The 16,034-nt window shown below is 43.9% G+C and overlaps 1 protein-coding gene across 2 annotated transcripts in view; it reads left to right on the forward strand.

The window, feature by feature from the left end:
- PDIA5 (protein disulfide isomerase family A member 5) overlaps positions 1 to 16,034 on the forward strand; it is a gene marked incomplete at both ends in the record, with an annotated part of 101,146 nt that overhangs the window by 22,222 nt on the left and 62,890 nt on the right. For both annotated transcript variants that reach the window (XM_080346790.1, XM_080346789.1), the window contains 4 exons: positions 6,639 to 6,722; positions 7,497 to 7,542; positions 13,614 to 13,706; positions 14,961 to 15,021. In XM_080346790.1, coding sequence (XP_080202916.1) covers positions 6,639 to 6,722; positions 7,497 to 7,542; positions 13,614 to 13,706; positions 14,961 to 15,021 — 284 coding nt within the window. The remainder of the gene's footprint in view (positions 1 to 6,638; positions 6,723 to 7,496; positions 7,543 to 13,613; positions 13,707 to 14,960; positions 15,022 to 16,034) is intronic.

A 16,034-nucleotide genomic window follows, 5' to 3' on the forward strand; every position in this document is an offset into this window, starting at 1 on the left:
CGCAGCACATGGATTATTCTGTTTGCATTCCTGGCACGTTCCAGGTGAGTGTTTGGAGCAGAAGGCTGTGATTGCCTCGTGGGTTGCAGGAAGGGTTTTTGTTGCGTTCTTTTGCGGGGGGAAAATCAGGCCCTAAATTCAGATGAAACTCTGTCCTGTCAGCGTGCTAATCTTAATCTTTAATTCTTTCCAGGAGCACGTTTTCTGCTTTTGGTTTTCATGCTCCCTGATCCCTTAAAAGATTCAATCTTTTCCTCTGCTGCATTGTTTGAGCAGCTCATTTGTTCTGTGCTATGGAAACCTGTTGCTATTGTTACTCCTTTTATAAGATAATTTCCATCAGGAACCTAGAACGGTGGCAAAATGTTGCTTTGTTTTCAAAGACAAATCTTGTAGTTTAAGCTTCCTGTGCTGATTACTTCTGCATCTATCTCTTGGGGGTCCTGTTCCCATTTTGGTGTCTCCAGGTTCTGAAACCCCACTCAGCAGCATAGTATTGAGGTGCTTGTCTGCACGGGGAGCTGCATATGGGCTTTCTGTTGGAGTGGGTGTGAGCCATTAACATCCAGCGGCTGCTAAGCACAACTCTTTGGAGAAGTGCTCTTGCAAGCTAGGCTGATGGTTTGAGAAGTGATTTTTAAATCTTTTTTTTCTTCTTCTCTGATTGCAGATCTCTCTCGGGAGAGTGATACAGAAAGCTTTGGGATCATTAGAGAATATGAGCAGTCTTACAAAAGTGCCACAGTGTCAGCAGCAGTAGCTGCAGCAGCTGCCGCCCCGGGCTGGGAGGGAGGAGTGAGGATGATGGGGAGACAACACTCGCAGTCTCACAGAGTTTTGCAGAGATCAGTGTGGTTTAATTTGGTCAGCAAAGTACACAAGCTGCTGTAGTGTAAATGGATCACACAGTCCTTGTTGGAGAATGGGACTGATGACTGGAAGGAGCATAGTCAAAATCCCATGTTGTCACCAATAATAGCTACTGAATTGCATTTTAAAGTTTTGAAACCTCGTGCATGTAACTACAACTGGCTGTCAATGACTTCCTCTTTCAGATTAGGTTTGCAAGTGCAAATGTGGTTTGTATTTTTAGGTGGCTTGAGGAAACTTTTGGCATTGACACCCCTTTTGCTGCATTTTTGGGTCACAAGCTCAATTAGTTGTTTGGCAGGATCTCAACTCCATGCGTTCTCAGGATGTTCATCAGTCTGTTGTCTGTAGAGGGTATTCTCTGGAAGGCGGCCAGAGGGCATTGCAGAGGCTGCTTGTTGGGCTGGGAAACCCTGTTTGATAATTCACTTCTGAGGGCTGGTCTGAAATTCCAGTTGCACTTCCCTGAATTTAGAACTGGAGTTGTTCTCTATACAATGGTTTTCATCATAACATAAAAGAATGAAAGCAATTAAATAACAGAGACAATAATGAGACAGCGGCTGGTAACCAGACAACAGCCTTGACTGGTACCTTCCAAAGCCTTTTCCACTGTTGGGAAGCTTGTTTTGTAGGCAGCCCTGCTTCTGCTCTGCCATGTCACCCTGCTCTTCCCCTTCCCTGCTCAGTCTTGCCTGTTCCAGCTGTTGGGACAGTGACAGTGTTTGTGCAGCCACTGGTACAACAGACCCTCTACTGCGCTGGGGTCTACAGGCGCAACCATGATATAAAGAACTGCCAAAACATAATTTATGTGGATTGCTGATCCCTGTTTCTGATGGAGAGATGTACAGATAGAAGAGAGAAAATTTGTTTACAGATCGTGAGGTCTGTGGTTCACATGTAGTTACGTGATATGCTGATAGAGGAGCCAGAGAATTTTTGTGCAGGCAAATTTACTGACCTGGTTACTTAAATTGGTGCTATCAGTGTTTTTATTAATTGCTTGTGCCTGGAAACACTGTAGGTACAGAAAAAGAAGGCTGAGTCCAGTCTGCATTGCAACGTGTCCAGTTTGCATTGCAAAGTGTTAGTAGATGCCAGCACCGTGACATCAAAGTGGCCACACAGCACATACACACGCTGCTATTACATTGGCAACAGGAGACATGAACTTTTTCTGGATGGCATTTTTGTTGTTTCCTAAGAGGGGATTTGACAGTCATCCCAGATCCTTCCTCCCTGGAGGCTGACATGATTGTAGGGTTGTTTTTCCTTCTTGATGAGAAGCCAGTGAGCAGCATTACATGATAAGGGAAATAATTAGGGAGCTGTGAGCAATCCTATTTGTACTTGTGAAAGAGGATGGTGCTGAGGATGTTTGGTCTTATCTTGCTGCCTTCAGGACCTGTCAGGACAATATCTGAATGTGCCCCAAGGAGGGTGTTTTGCATTGCGACCTCCAGGCATCATCTCTTACTCAGGATCCATCCGTCTCAAACTTGTTTTGTTTTTAGAAACCAAAGTGGACTTACTGCTGCCAAACTCCTGGGTCTTATTTTGTGTTCCTCATGTCTAGCTTTGTCCTCTGTCCTTTCTCTCTCCAAATTACCTTGCCACAATGCTGCAAAAGCCCTTCTCTGGGTCGCTCCTACCACTGGGGGCTGCCATCAGTGTCTCTCTCTGTTCCTCTGACCTTATGGCCACGAGCTCCCAGGCCTGTGGGCAGCCCTGCACAGGCAGGGCATCCTGCAGCGCTCCCGCGGAGCACCCGTGGCATGTCCCCTTCAGGTGCCGGCTTCGCTGGTGGTGAGCCAAAGGAGGTCAGGTCTCCTTCGCCAGCCCGCTGTGCTCCTCCAGCCCCAGCAGCAGCTGGCTGCCTGCGCAGAGTGGTTATTCGTGCATGTTCACGCTGACAGGGGACCCCAAGGGTTTGCAGGGAGTGCTCCAGTCGGGCTTCCCGCCAGGTCCATCGTAACCCCAAATGACAAGTGTTTCCCAGTGGAGGAGATGAAGATGTGAATGGAAAGGGATGAAGTATTCTTGCGATGCACACTGCCTTTGTTGTTAGACTTCTCGTTTAGTTAGGTCAACCTGGATCTTTCATTTTATCGTTCTTTATGACAAGCTGTCATACATCTTCGTCCCTCCTGCAAAAGAGCATTTTGGAGCCCTGTGTTGGTTTCGTGAGAAGGAGGACCATGGGGAACATGCTTGTGGGAGTGGAAGGAAGCCCTGCCATTGTGCCACTTAAAATTTGATCTCATTACTGCATAGACAGCTGCTGATAGGGTCCTTTGTGGTATTGCAAATAGGTGGATGTTTTGCCTGATTTTCCACAGAGATAGAGCTGGATGATTTGTAGAGCTGCCTGCAGGCAGAGCCGGGTCCCTTCAGCAGTACCACAGTGGGGACCTGTGCGGGGTGGAGTTGCTCTGGGCAGAACTGGCAGGAGGCAGCCAGGGTGGCTGCTGGGGGCACATTACTGACCTCAAACCCATCTTTCCGGAGCCTGGTGCCTTGTCCGGCACGTCTTGGCCTGGGTGGTAGAGTGCTGATTTTGGGGGTGGTTTCTGGCTTCTCTACGTTTGGGTTTTTTTGTTGTTGTCTTTTTCTTTTTTTTTTTTTTCTCTTTTCTAGTCTTCATAACAAACTCTTATACTGCCTCTTCAAGTGGTATAATTAAATTGCAAGAACCGGAGTCCTAATTACCCTCTCCCATGTGAGAGTTGAGGAGCTCATCTTCAGAGAGAGGCTGTTGGCTGAGATCCAAAAAAGACAAACCTCAGAGCAGAGACTGCATCTGTGTTGATATTTACTCTTATTAAGGATAATGGTCATTACCAAGTGATATCAGAGCAGGTTGCTCTTTGCAGGTTATTTTTGTCTGGCTGTAAGTGAAAGCAGAAGGAAAAGTAGAACGAGTCTCTCTCTGCCATTTCTGTACATCTCCTTATCTGCTTTTTTCAAGGAATCATTAGTATAGCATCTGAGTTGGTGGGTCTGGCATGTGCAAAAATCTTCACTGATGCATGAAAAAATTACTGATGTATATTTAGATACTGCGTGTTCTGGGAATTTGCTCCTCTTCCACCCCTTGCATCAGTGCAGATAGCTTGCATAAACAGACTAAACTCCCAATGCAGCGGTGCAGAGAATCTGCCCACTAAATGCTACGAGACATACTGGAGCAAACTGCTGCTTTCTTTGCTGTGATAATGGATGTGCATTCAAGCAGTTACGTGAATCTCTATAAATGGAACAATCTTGAAAGCAGAGCAGACTTAGATCCTGTTTCCTTCCAATGAAACAGGTGTTCTTATCTTTTTTCTTTTTTTTTTTTTTTTTTTAACAGAAACTCACGCAAACAGAAAATGAGTTGGTAGGAGTTGGAGTGGTAGGAGTTGATAGCTGCTTGCTCACAGGTACATCTCTGTAGTAATGTTTTGTAGTCTTTTTCAACTATAAACCTTGCAAAACTTTTCTGAGATGACTATCTGGATCTCTAAGTGACACATGAGGGAAAATTACACTTTTTTTTTCCCCCACACAGTTTGAAATTGCACCAAACTGGTGGCAAAACTGTCAACACAATTGTCTTGATACCCATTTTGGTCCTGTGCTGATGGCAGAACAATTGGCAGGACATCTCGAGGGCTGACAGACCCTGTTGCTGCAGGAAGGTTTCAACATTACATTTGTTCACCTCAGCCACCTGACATTTGTCTCAGTGAGACTGAGATGGCCAGAAATCCGTGTACATCTTGGGAACGTTTGGGAGTGTCTAGAAGAACATTTACAGATGTTGACTGTGGTACGGGCGGGCTGGCTGTTTGACAGTCACAAGGGCTTCTCTTTGCCTTTAGATCTGTGTGGGGTAAGATGGGAGGATAATTTGAAACTGGTGCATTCTCCTTAGATTCCCTGACCTTCAAGACACTTAGGTTTAGCCCATGGGACTGTGGGAAGACTGCAGGTGGGAGAAGAGGGGATGTTTCTGGCCCCTAGCTTCGATGTTGGTGCAGACCTTCTGTGCAAACTCCACATGGCACACCAGCATTTTGGCAAAACTCCAAATCCAGGCTATTTGTTTCATAATCTGGTTTTGTTACAAGGATGGAGGTTCATTTTATTCAACAAACAGATGACATGTTTTAGCTCCATCTTCCACTGCGGTCTGGGGAGGAACAAAAATGCAGCAGAAAGCAGGTAAAGAATTGTCATCTCAGGTTCAGATTTCCAGCCTCCTGGAGAAGAAAAGAAAACATTTATGGTTAGAATGCCTAGCTTTGGCTATGGCCTGACAATGCAGAACTGACATGAATTCAGTATGACTCTTCAGATAAACATCTATAAACATCTCTACAGTTGGGATTACAGGTGCTCCTTCCTGGTGAGGTAGTTGCATGCTTCGTTAGTTCCTTAAAATGCTCATTTTCAGCATAATATTCTAATTTTGATGCACGTGTCCATAGCACCCCCCTTCTCGTTTCCATCTACAGTAAGCGCTGGGAAAGTTTCCACGAAGGCGTGCTGTCATCTGCAGCACACTGTGAACTTAGTTGTTCCTCACATTTGCAGAAAGGCAGCTGGAGAACATTGGGGAAATTAGCACCAGTGCTGGCAGCCACACTTAATTTGGTGGGGCTCTTGCAACTCTTGCATCTCAGTGTCTCTAATGTGTCTCTAATCAGTTTAAACTTGATGGGTTTTCAGTGTTTTCATTTTCTAAATTGATTTATCTATGTAAAAGGTACAAGTTGTCCTCTGCTGGGAACAAGTTTCCAAGCTTTTTAATCTTGCTGTTTGTCAGTGCAAAGAATAGTCTTGTCAATGTGAATCATCCTCTTTTCTTTGTAGTTGTGCTGTTTCACTTATCTCAGTACGTCTTTGACTGACTTAGTATTCACTTCAGCTTGAAATATCCTTATAGCTTCACTTCTGTGTCATTTAGGACAGTAGTTAGGCCACGAAGACCCTTTACCTGCCCACCTGAGTGAATGTATATGCAGTTTCCTCCCATGACCCTTCTCTTCTCCAGCTCTGCCTAATCTGATGCTGGAAGTGATTCACTGTTGTTCAATTTGAAAACCACTTCTAGCAGGTCTGTCTGCTGTTACATGCCTCCTTCTTCAGGAGCTGCGGCAGATGGTCCTTACTTGTACTTGCTGAGTGTGTCTCCAGGACACATCTTTCTTACTTAGAGTGAATGGGGTTGCTAGGCTCAAGGCTCTAAAATTTGTGTTGTTTTTTGCAGGACATTTTAAAGGCTAGCCACTTGTGATCTCGTCTTGGAGATGCCATGAAGATGCTTATTTTTGATTTTGAGTTATCTTTTGCCATATATAAAAGATGATCTGCCCTTTCTCTTTGAATCTTTTCACTAACAGTGCCCTTTGACCATCACCCTAACAGTATCATTGTCTTCTTGAAAAGTTGGCTTGCTCAATGTTATGTTAATCCCATGGACAGAAGGTCTACTAAGGTACTTGGACATGCTAGAACGGTCTCATTTTCCACTGCTAAGGGTCTGCCTTTGGAATGTGTTTTTAACACAGTTCACTGTGTCCTGACCATGCAAATGGAGAAATTAAATTGTCTAATGCAGCTTTCCACAATGCTTGTCCTATAAACTTAGCTGAACAGCTTCCAAATTACAGTTAGTTGCAACTGATTACTGATGAGGAAGCACAGCAATGAGTTTTCAGAACTGAATGCTTTTGGTTTCCTTTCTTGTAACCATTTTCCCTCCAATATGTTTTTTGCAGTGATACTGAAAGCCGAAAATTATGCAAGAAGATGAAAGTAGATCCAAATTCAAAGGAGAAAGGAGTGGAATTACTCCATTATAAGTAAGTGTTGGGCTGGATTTTGTAGTTCCTTGTTGGTGGTGCCCCTGTTAGGACCATTTGTTCTCCTTGCAGCTCCGTACTACTGCAGCATGAAAACTTCTTATTTTTTTATCCTTTGACATGTGAAATTGATTGCTGTTTCTTCAGTTTGCAAGCATGTGTTGTGACAGAAGTTGAGATAAATTTATTCTGCTGTCGAATAGAGTACAATAAAAGCATGAGCAGGGCCTGGGAGAGATGCCCAGTGGACTAAAACTACCCAATGCACAGGGCTGATGCCTGAGATTTGAGCTCTCTTTCCCTGTCACGTGCCCACTGGCATGTGCCTTGGGCAAGTTGCTTCACCTCTCTGCTTGCTTTTCTGACTTGAGATAGTACTTTATAAAATAAGCAGAAAAAGGCAAGTGTAGTGACACAGCAAGAGATTTTCTTTCTGGAAATAATAGGAGTGGGAGTAGTGTTAAGTGTAAGAAGCACCAAGCAGCTGCATCTCCATCTCCAAAGATCATGCCTTAGTAAATATTCTTGTTAAAGTGTCAGGGGGGAAATTATTTACTAGAAACCTGTTTGCTTTACACTCCGTTTTGCACCCTCCCTTTTTTCTCTTACTCTTCCCCCCCACCCCGTTAAATTACTGTACTGTAAATTCCACTTAGTTCTGTGGCTTCAGCAGGATAATGTTATTGTGGTTAGTGAGAAGTGAGGGAGAGCAGCTGCAAGATTTCCAGCAATGTTACTGTAAGTTAACACTATTCCTCACTCCTTATTCAACAGGGACGGTGCATTTCATACGGAATATAACAGAGCGGTCACGTTGAAGGTAAATTTAAATATTTGATTATTATTCTTTCGGTTTTGCTGGATATGGGGGAGACATTTGTGGCTTAAAAACAGGTGTTGGTACTTTTTCATGCTGAAGGCATTAAAGGGAGGGGGTTAATCTTCATAAACAGCTGTCAGAATGACCTAAAGGTGTTTGTGTGTGTACATGTCTGCCAACCATAGGTCCAGGAAAATTGTGTATAATTAAAAAGATTGAACCGGAATGTAAATTGTGAGTTAACTTGCACACTGGTAACAAATAGGCATTTTCTTGTTTTGATTGAAGGTGCTATTAGTGGCAGTATAACTGAAGTTATTAGTTGATACTGCACTTTGATGAGTTCTCTGAGGTTTTTAGGTTGTGTGTTTGTAAACTGTAAAGAGAGCTGAGTGGCCTTATCTTTTATTGGATTATGGAACACAGTTCCTATGGATGTGCCCTGTGTGCAACAGGCATAAAATGACCTTCCTTCTGCAAACCTTGACACAAACCAACAGAAAGCAACGTTCTGCAAGGGCAAAGGAAGGAAGAAGGCATGAAACTTGAAATGAGTGTGTAGATCTTGATGATTGTGGAAATGGTGAACTAAAGCACAGTAAGCATGGCGAAAGTGTGCAGCGTTCCTCTGCAAAGCCCTGCTGAGCACTGGGGGTCCCCTCACGTGAAGCTGCAGCCCCGTGAAGACTTGGCTTTCAGAAATGACTTCTGGCCAGCTCTGATGTCCAGTTCCCGTTTCTCTTACTCCTCCAGCAAACGGACATTGTTGGTCTCATGGAGGCTTGATGGCAACATCCCAGGCTGGTGTTGTTACATTCAGTTCCCCTTTCTGGCTTGTTCAGGGGTTTGGCCTGGGACAGAGAACAGCCTGTGTGAGATGCTACGTGAGCCTGAGTCTGTCAGTGTGACCATTCCTAAGCTCACTTGCTCTGGACCTTCCTTTGACAGCTGGAGCTGTTGTGGGGCGGCTGGTGGTGGGACTGCCTTGGGAGTGCACGCTGGCTTGAGCCACCCGTTCAGCCTGTGCTTGGGGTTGTGGTGCAGGAGTCTTCTGAGATGGGGAGGGTAGGACTGCCATCTTCCCATCTCCTAGAGTAAAAACCTTGCCAGGCACTGGGAGGGGCAGTGTGAGATGCCCAGCCTAGTTGGCAAGTCCCCAAAGCACCTTCTGAACTTAGCGAGGAAATGCAGCTGGTGAATTTTTTTCCCCTTGGTGGGTGAAAGGGTGGGGGAGACTTGTTAGTTGCCTAAATTAGGTGATTTGAACAAGGCATGACCTGTCTTTCCTGCCCTCCATAAAGTGCTGCAACCCGGAATTAGTGCCATGACTCTTCTAAAGATCAGATCAACTGGAAATCACCTGTAGAGCCCAGGGAGTGTTGGGCTGAGAGGCGATCGTAGCATGACAGGAAGCACATGTATTGTTTATTCCTTCAGTTGCTGTTCCGTGCTGAGCATTTCCCCCTTCCCTCTTGCCCTGCCTGCTGGGGAGGAGGAAGCAGCATCCCGTGGGCAGGGATGTGCAATTGCACTGCAGGTGGAAGAGGGGGTTTGGAAGCTCCCTCCCTCTAGCATCTCTAATCTTTCTTAATTTGACTGCCCCCGTGAAACCAGCTGCTAATGATTCACAGGTTGGACGGTGCATCAGAGATGGACAGTGGCCAAAGGACTTGGCTGAGTGTTTACTTGTTCTGCTGCTCACAACTGCCTGAATATTTTCTGTATTTCTCCCTCTATACCACTTCTTCTCCCTGTTTTCTTCTGTCGAGGCATTGATGTTTTTTCTTTCTCTCAGCTGTGTTTGTCAGGGATCTTCCAGTACATTACAAACAGTGAGCAGCAGAGCAACACAATTATGTAGAGTATTATACCCGTTTTACGGGCAGGTGGACACACTAAAGAACAGGGAGATTAAAGGATTTGTTTCACATCATTCAGCAAGCTTGTGGCAATAAAACTTGGATCTTCTTTCCAGGCATCCAGTAGACATATTAATATGTGTATGACATTTTGGAGAAGGATGGACACAGCTCTGAAGAACTGTAAAAGGATTCTTCTGAAGTAATCAGCAATTTCATAGATATGGCTGATCCAGTTGATAGTGTACTTGGGTTTTTACGGAAAGCTTTTCATTTCTTAACGTAACTAAATCCTTACGTAATTAGCAGAGATGCTCTTGTGGGTTTACTGTTAGAAAAATGAGGAATAAAGGATAGCTCAGTGTTGACAGTGAGGGAAGTTAGTTGTCAGTCAGAACCTCCTGCTGCTGAGTCCCATTTTAGGACTGGAGCTGTTTGGGGTAACTGGTAAAGAGAGGTGGACTGCAAGATAATGAAGTTCGGTGATGGAAAATTATTGGGAGTAGTTTAGAAAAAGTATTTCCAACTCTTTAGAGAAGGGTTTAGGTTCTCACAATACCAAGTAGTTTGTCAATATGAATGTAGGAACTTGTGGAGTAATGAACCTGAGAGGGAAGGAAAGGACTCAGCTCCCACTATGCTGGAGTTATGCAGGCTGTTGTAGTGGGTTTTGAATTACCAGTCAGGCCAGCGGTTGGCTTGAAAATATTGGCCCTGTGCTCAACAGTACTTAGGATTAGAAAAGGAACAAAGAATGGAAGAACAAACATTATTGCACCATTTAAGTCCATTGGATTCTTTCATCTTGTGTCTTGTATGTGATTCTGGTCGCCCCATCAAGTGAGAGGTGTAGAAGTATGGCAGGAGGGCAGTGAGGATGGTCAGAGGCACAGGTGGCTTGAATATTTATATGAAGATTCTCGGGCTTGGAAAAAAAAGGACAACTGCAGGAGATTACGGTAGATTTTTGTATAATTGAATAGCTTGACAAATGAAATGATCACCTGTTTTTTTCTCCAAACCTGGGTGCGAACAGTGGCATTTTGGGGTGGCTGATTAGAAGCAAATACCAGCAACGTTTAAAAAAAGGTTGTAAAACTTGTAGCTACATTTTGTGAAAGCCAAGAGTTTAAGAGTCTTAAAACCAGTTTTAGATAGTCAAAGGACAGCTCCTTGATAGTTAGCAACCACAGAGGTCCAAATACAACAGTTGGTGCAGAGTCCATAAACTTAATTACTTTTTGCCAGAAATTGAAAGCATATACCAGTGTATGCTATATAGAAATGATACTGGTATAGTTTTTCCCCAAGTATCTGTAGTCAGCTGCTGTTGGAGACCTAAGTTTAGATCGGTCTTTGATATTAACTGGTATGTCTGTTTGGTGTAGCTAAAGCAACATACATGTCCTAATTCTCAGTAGTGCCATAAGACCAGTATCCAAGCTGTGTTATTACATTATGAAGCCTTTTCTGGAGGATAAAGTACAGAGAGAGTTTTACTCTCCTTCTAAAATGGAGAAAACTCATTAATGTACAGACCTGCTCAGTACTAGCAAAGGGAATAGACTAACCCAGTAAATTGGTCCTGCTCTAAAATCTGAATCCTTTTCAAGTTTGCTGTTGTAAGGAGTGTGTGTGTGTGTGTGAAATCAAGGGAAGTCTTTATATTAGCATCCCCACTGCATTGTTCTTCAAAGGAGTGAAAAGTACAGGGATGTGTTTCTGTATATTTTACGTGTTCAGGTTAAAACGTAGGTCCGTATATGATAGCCAGCTATTGTGCTGTTAAAACTCGCGTGCTTTTAGCAGCAAGGGCTGGATGAAGCCATATCCTGTGTTCCGAACTGACACTTAAGGTTCAAAGCTGTCGCAGGAGTTCGAGCAGCGAGTTACAGCCCAGCATGGTTCATGTCGGTGCCGCGGGGTCAAAGTGGGTCCTGACCCCATCATGGCAGGACAGGGGCGTTGCTGATTCTTCAGTGTGGGGGTTGCTGTGGCCTGGACCTTGCTCTGGTGTCTGACCCAGCAGCCTGGGGACCTCTACTTTTCCGTGATTAGAAAGCGCTGCGCTGTGTTTGGGGGGTTCTTTTCTATTTAAAGGCACATAGGAAGTGCTCTCTTCACTGCATGGAGTAATGAGTACAAGGCCTGCTCCTGCCAGAAGACATTACATGTCTAATTTTTTCTTTCTTGGCTGAAAGGGAGAGGCTGGGTGAATTAAATCTCTTTAATCCCTCATCCTCTAGCCACATATGTTTCTACATGACTGAACTTGGCACACAGGAATTCTTGAAACTAGCAGAGTCAATCGCACTCATTAGCTGTTTAAAATGTTGACCCCTCTCTCCTCCCCTCCAGTGCATAGTTGAGATCTGTGCAGACTGAGAACGAGCAGAACTTGGTGTAGTTTTTGTAAATGTAGAGCATCTCCCCTGTTTTGTCCTCTACTCTCCCCATGTATTATTAAATCTTCTTAGGGTATCATTTGGCATGTTAATGCCTCTAGTTTTAGAGCTTTTTACAGCTATAACTGCATTAAAAATTACTTGATTTTTTTTTTTTCCCTAGCTACCTCCTTTCTCTGCTAGTGCTGTTCAAAAACAAATTTCTTCTTCTCAAAGTGTTTGTGGTCCCAGCACTACTGCCTCACCCCTTAGGTCTTCTTACTAGGTACCTTAAGTGCTTTGCTTGCTGTCTAGTGCCTAAAATATGCTGCTGCTTGTGATAAGACAAATCTCTTCAATATTAGCTGTGTAACTCGACAGAAACATGAATGCAATAAATGACTCCTCCCGCAAGGTCTGAATCCTCCCAGGCCTTGCAGTACCAACTGAGATGCAGGAAAATGAGCTGAACTCCGCTATCTGTTGATGAGCTGTTGGGCTGTTGTACCAGAGCAGCCCTGCCAAGGGCAGAGAGGTGGCAAAAGTATCTCTGGGGATGTTTCAGCACTGTGTGTCACCAGGTGTGCTGTTTAACTGTTCTAGGGAGGGTGGAGTACAGACCTGAGCTTCTAGGTGGATGCTCATGGTGTATGTGAGTATATGCTCAGCTCTGCTCTTCAGTTGTGAGCTGCTTTGGCAAAATATCCCACGGCCTAAAAAAAGGCTTCGATGAAGCTTTTCTTTGCTTCAGCTCCAAGTTCACTTGGTCCTATTGCAACATGATCCACTCTGACAATAAAGGAAGCTCCTCAGAGAGCTGACTGCGTTATTGGTGTGGCAGAGATCCTGTCTGGGAGTAGGTACGTACCTACAAGCAGTGCCACAGAGAAAGAAACGGAGTCAGTCTCAGTGGTCAGTAAACACAGAAAATCAAGTATTATTTTTCCTAGAGCACATACAGGATGACAGTGATCAAGCCTGTGCTTCCATGTACTGGCGGGCAGTGCAACTTTGCTGGAAGCCATGGAGAGAATCTCATTGGCTTCAGAGGGCTGGAGTTTCCCTCAGGCTGAATTGAGAACCAGCAGAGAGTATTTGCTCATGATAAAGAGAATGTGTGTGGTCGGCTGAAATGGATTCTTGGTTGCGTGTCAGTCGAGTACAACAGTTATAAAGCATGCATGCATGCTCAGCTTGGTCAGTGTGGGAGCCGCAGCATCACAGGGTCTCATACTTCCCATTTGTCACATTTGCTTCTTGCTCTCTTACTTAAAAATCCATTGAGTGCAGTTTCTAGGTAGATAGGTCCTATAAGGAACTATAGGTGGATTCTTCTTCCTTTGACCAAATAAGCAGTTTGATGTTCAGGTGTGGAGTTCATTGCCCTCCAACTAGACCTGTTGGATTCAAAGGTTACTCAGATATGGGGAAGGGCATGGGAACCTGACCTTGGCATAAAGAGAAATCTTTCCTGCTAAGCCAGGGAGTAGCTGTGGAAGTATTGCAGATCTAGTGCCGTTGAAAGAGCTGTCTGAAGGATCCTTGAAGCTATTGTCTGTGTGCTGTTCTACTTCCACACAGTTTTCCCCAGTTTTGTAGTGGAAATGGGAACTGCCAAGTTTGGATATCAGTTATGAGGAAGATACACACCCATGTATCACCTGGTTCTGCAATAGGAAATTTCTGTTCATCTGTATTACAACAGATAAGTATATGAGCAGAAAAGCAAGGGCACTAACTGGATGAGGTTTGCCTGACAGATTGGATTTGAGATGGGATGCTTCATGATTTCCATTCATTTTGCTTTTTTTTCCCCTGTTGATTACAGTCTATAGTGGCCTTTCTCAAGGATCCAGAAGGTGCTCCACTGTGGGAGGAGGATCCCGAAGCCAAAGATGTCGTGCATGTTGACAGTGAGAAGGTACATTAACTGGATGGATGTTCTATATGTTTTATAAATACGTGGGATGAAGGAAGTATGTTTTTGTTTACTCTTATGAAGCACCGTAATTTCCTTTATTTGGAAAGGAAGTTTAAAGCACTCAATGTTTTGTGTGACTTGACGACGTTCGTGGATTGTGATAACTATGAAGTTTCCTGCTTCCCACCTTCCTTGCCCCTATGTCTGGTCATGATATTAATCTGCCAGCTGCACAGCAGGTATCAGAGCATTGTGGATGGTGTGGCAGAAGAGACCTGTTTGTCTCAGCTTGCAGGATCACTGAAAGATGCAAGTAGGAGGTAAAATGCTGCTCTTGGAACTGCAGGTTGTTAAACCTTGAGTTCCTCAGGTGCCTGAGATCATCTCAGGAAGTCTGGAGGAGGAAAACAGGATCCAGATCTTGAGTGCTTTAACCTTGTACAGGAACTGTCCTTTCAGTCTTAAGTGGGAAAGCATCAAATACGATGAAACTACCTTAAAAAGCCAGTGTCACCACAGAGCTACCCATTACATTCTCTCTAATATAATCAGCCTGATTTTTGCATTAGTTTTCTAGTCTATAGATTTTTAAAACTTTAATTAACTGGACTCTAGCTGGTATTTTGTAAAAGGCCTTTTCAATTTTTTAGCTTTCATTTTTAATATTAGAAATGGTTATTTTGACATTCAGTTTTTGTAGGAAGATTAATTTTTAATGTTCATCCCTCTGTACTCTATTATAAGCCTTCCAAGGGTTGCATTCAATTTGAAAACTTCATCTGGTTTTTCTATCATGCTGGTACTGAAAAATCTGTCCTCCTGGCTTCTCATAGCTCCGACAAGATTTCATGGTGTGGAAACTGAACTTGGTTTGTTTATTATCGAGGCTGACTTTTTGAATTAGAGTATGGCTTTTTGGATGGGTCAGGGAAGAAAAAGCTTCCAGTCAGAGATTCTGCAGTGAGGATAAACCGAGCCATGCAACTTCCACATATCAACATTGAAGATACTGCTCTAGGATATTTAGCAGATATTTGAATCTGTAATAAATTTTGCAGTCTTCTTTCACATTAAAATTGAGCAAGGAGAAGAAACTCAAGTTTTATCTGTTGGAAAGATGGGCCCCTCTTCCTTCCATATAAATGAGTCTATATTCTATGAATACATATTTTAGCAATTTAAAGTTGTAACCAAAATATTAAGAGGTATGCTTGGGTATAGGTCTATTTTTGTTTTCTTTGGTTCATTCACTAGGAATTAAGAAGGCTTCTGAAGAAAGAAGACAAACCCCTTCTGATGATGTTCTATGCCCCATGTAAGTAACCCAGCATGTTCTGTCACCTTTCTGCCTTCTCCACTGAGAGATGTCGAAGCCTGAGTAGAAGCTTCACCTGTGCTTCACTGATACCATCTTGACTCATCCTCATTGTTCAACTCCTTGTGTTGTTCTGTGTGGTTGTCTGCAGTTTCCCCCTAGTTGTCCATCGCTTTTATCCTGGTCTTGCCTCTTTCTCTTGTGGTGGTGACTCTTGCCCATTGTTCTTTTAAGCAGCCGCTTTCTGTAATTTTTTTACCCGTTGTCCTTTCTAGATTTGCGTTTTACAAGACAGAAGCACTGTATGCTGAGTGCGTAAGTGTTAATACCTCTGTCTGAGATTGGCAAGCCCTCTGGCCTGTAAGGAGCTGTAAGTGCAAACGGGTATTGCACACACTTTTACTTTTGCAGTTTAGGCCATAGCATAAGACAAGCTGGTTCCACACAAGCAAAAGATCTCTGGAGGAGACCATGGAGTTGAAAAAAGCTGATGTATTTGTTCTAACTGCAGCCAGAGGGAACAGTGCAGGAATAAGTGGTCAGGAATAAGGAGTATCTTTCCTAATCCATCCAGGAGTCACCTTGGGTGTTGCTACCCACCTTGGCAGGAGTAACTTAAATACAAGTGGAATTTCGTGGCGGGGGCAGGAAGGAAAGAGAAGAGCACACTGGAGTAACTGCATTTCTTTTGTGACCTTGACCTTGTATTGCTGCTGTCTTGTCATTGCACTGCCTGCTTGTTTCTTAATTTTGCAGATTTACAATTGCTTTTTTGTGTTTCCTGATGACTGGTACATGAAAGGCTTTCCAGCTCTTCAGAACAAGATAGTGTTGCCCTGGAGTTGTTGTTCAGCTGGAAAACAGGGGTGCCTAAGCTAAAAAAACCTCCCAGCGCTGCCCTGGTAGGGACATGGGTGTTAGACACCACCAGCAATTTGCTGGCTGATTCTCTTTAAAACTCTGATCCATGGCAGCCTTACCTGGTGTTTCTCAGTGTAATTTCTCTTGTAATT

The sequence above is a fragment of the Nesoenas mayeri genome (genome assembly GCF_963082525.1).
Source record: "Nesoenas mayeri genome assembly, chromosome: 6".
Classification (NCBI taxonomy): domain Eukaryota; kingdom Metazoa; phylum Chordata; class Aves; order Columbiformes; family Columbidae; genus Nesoenas; species Nesoenas mayeri.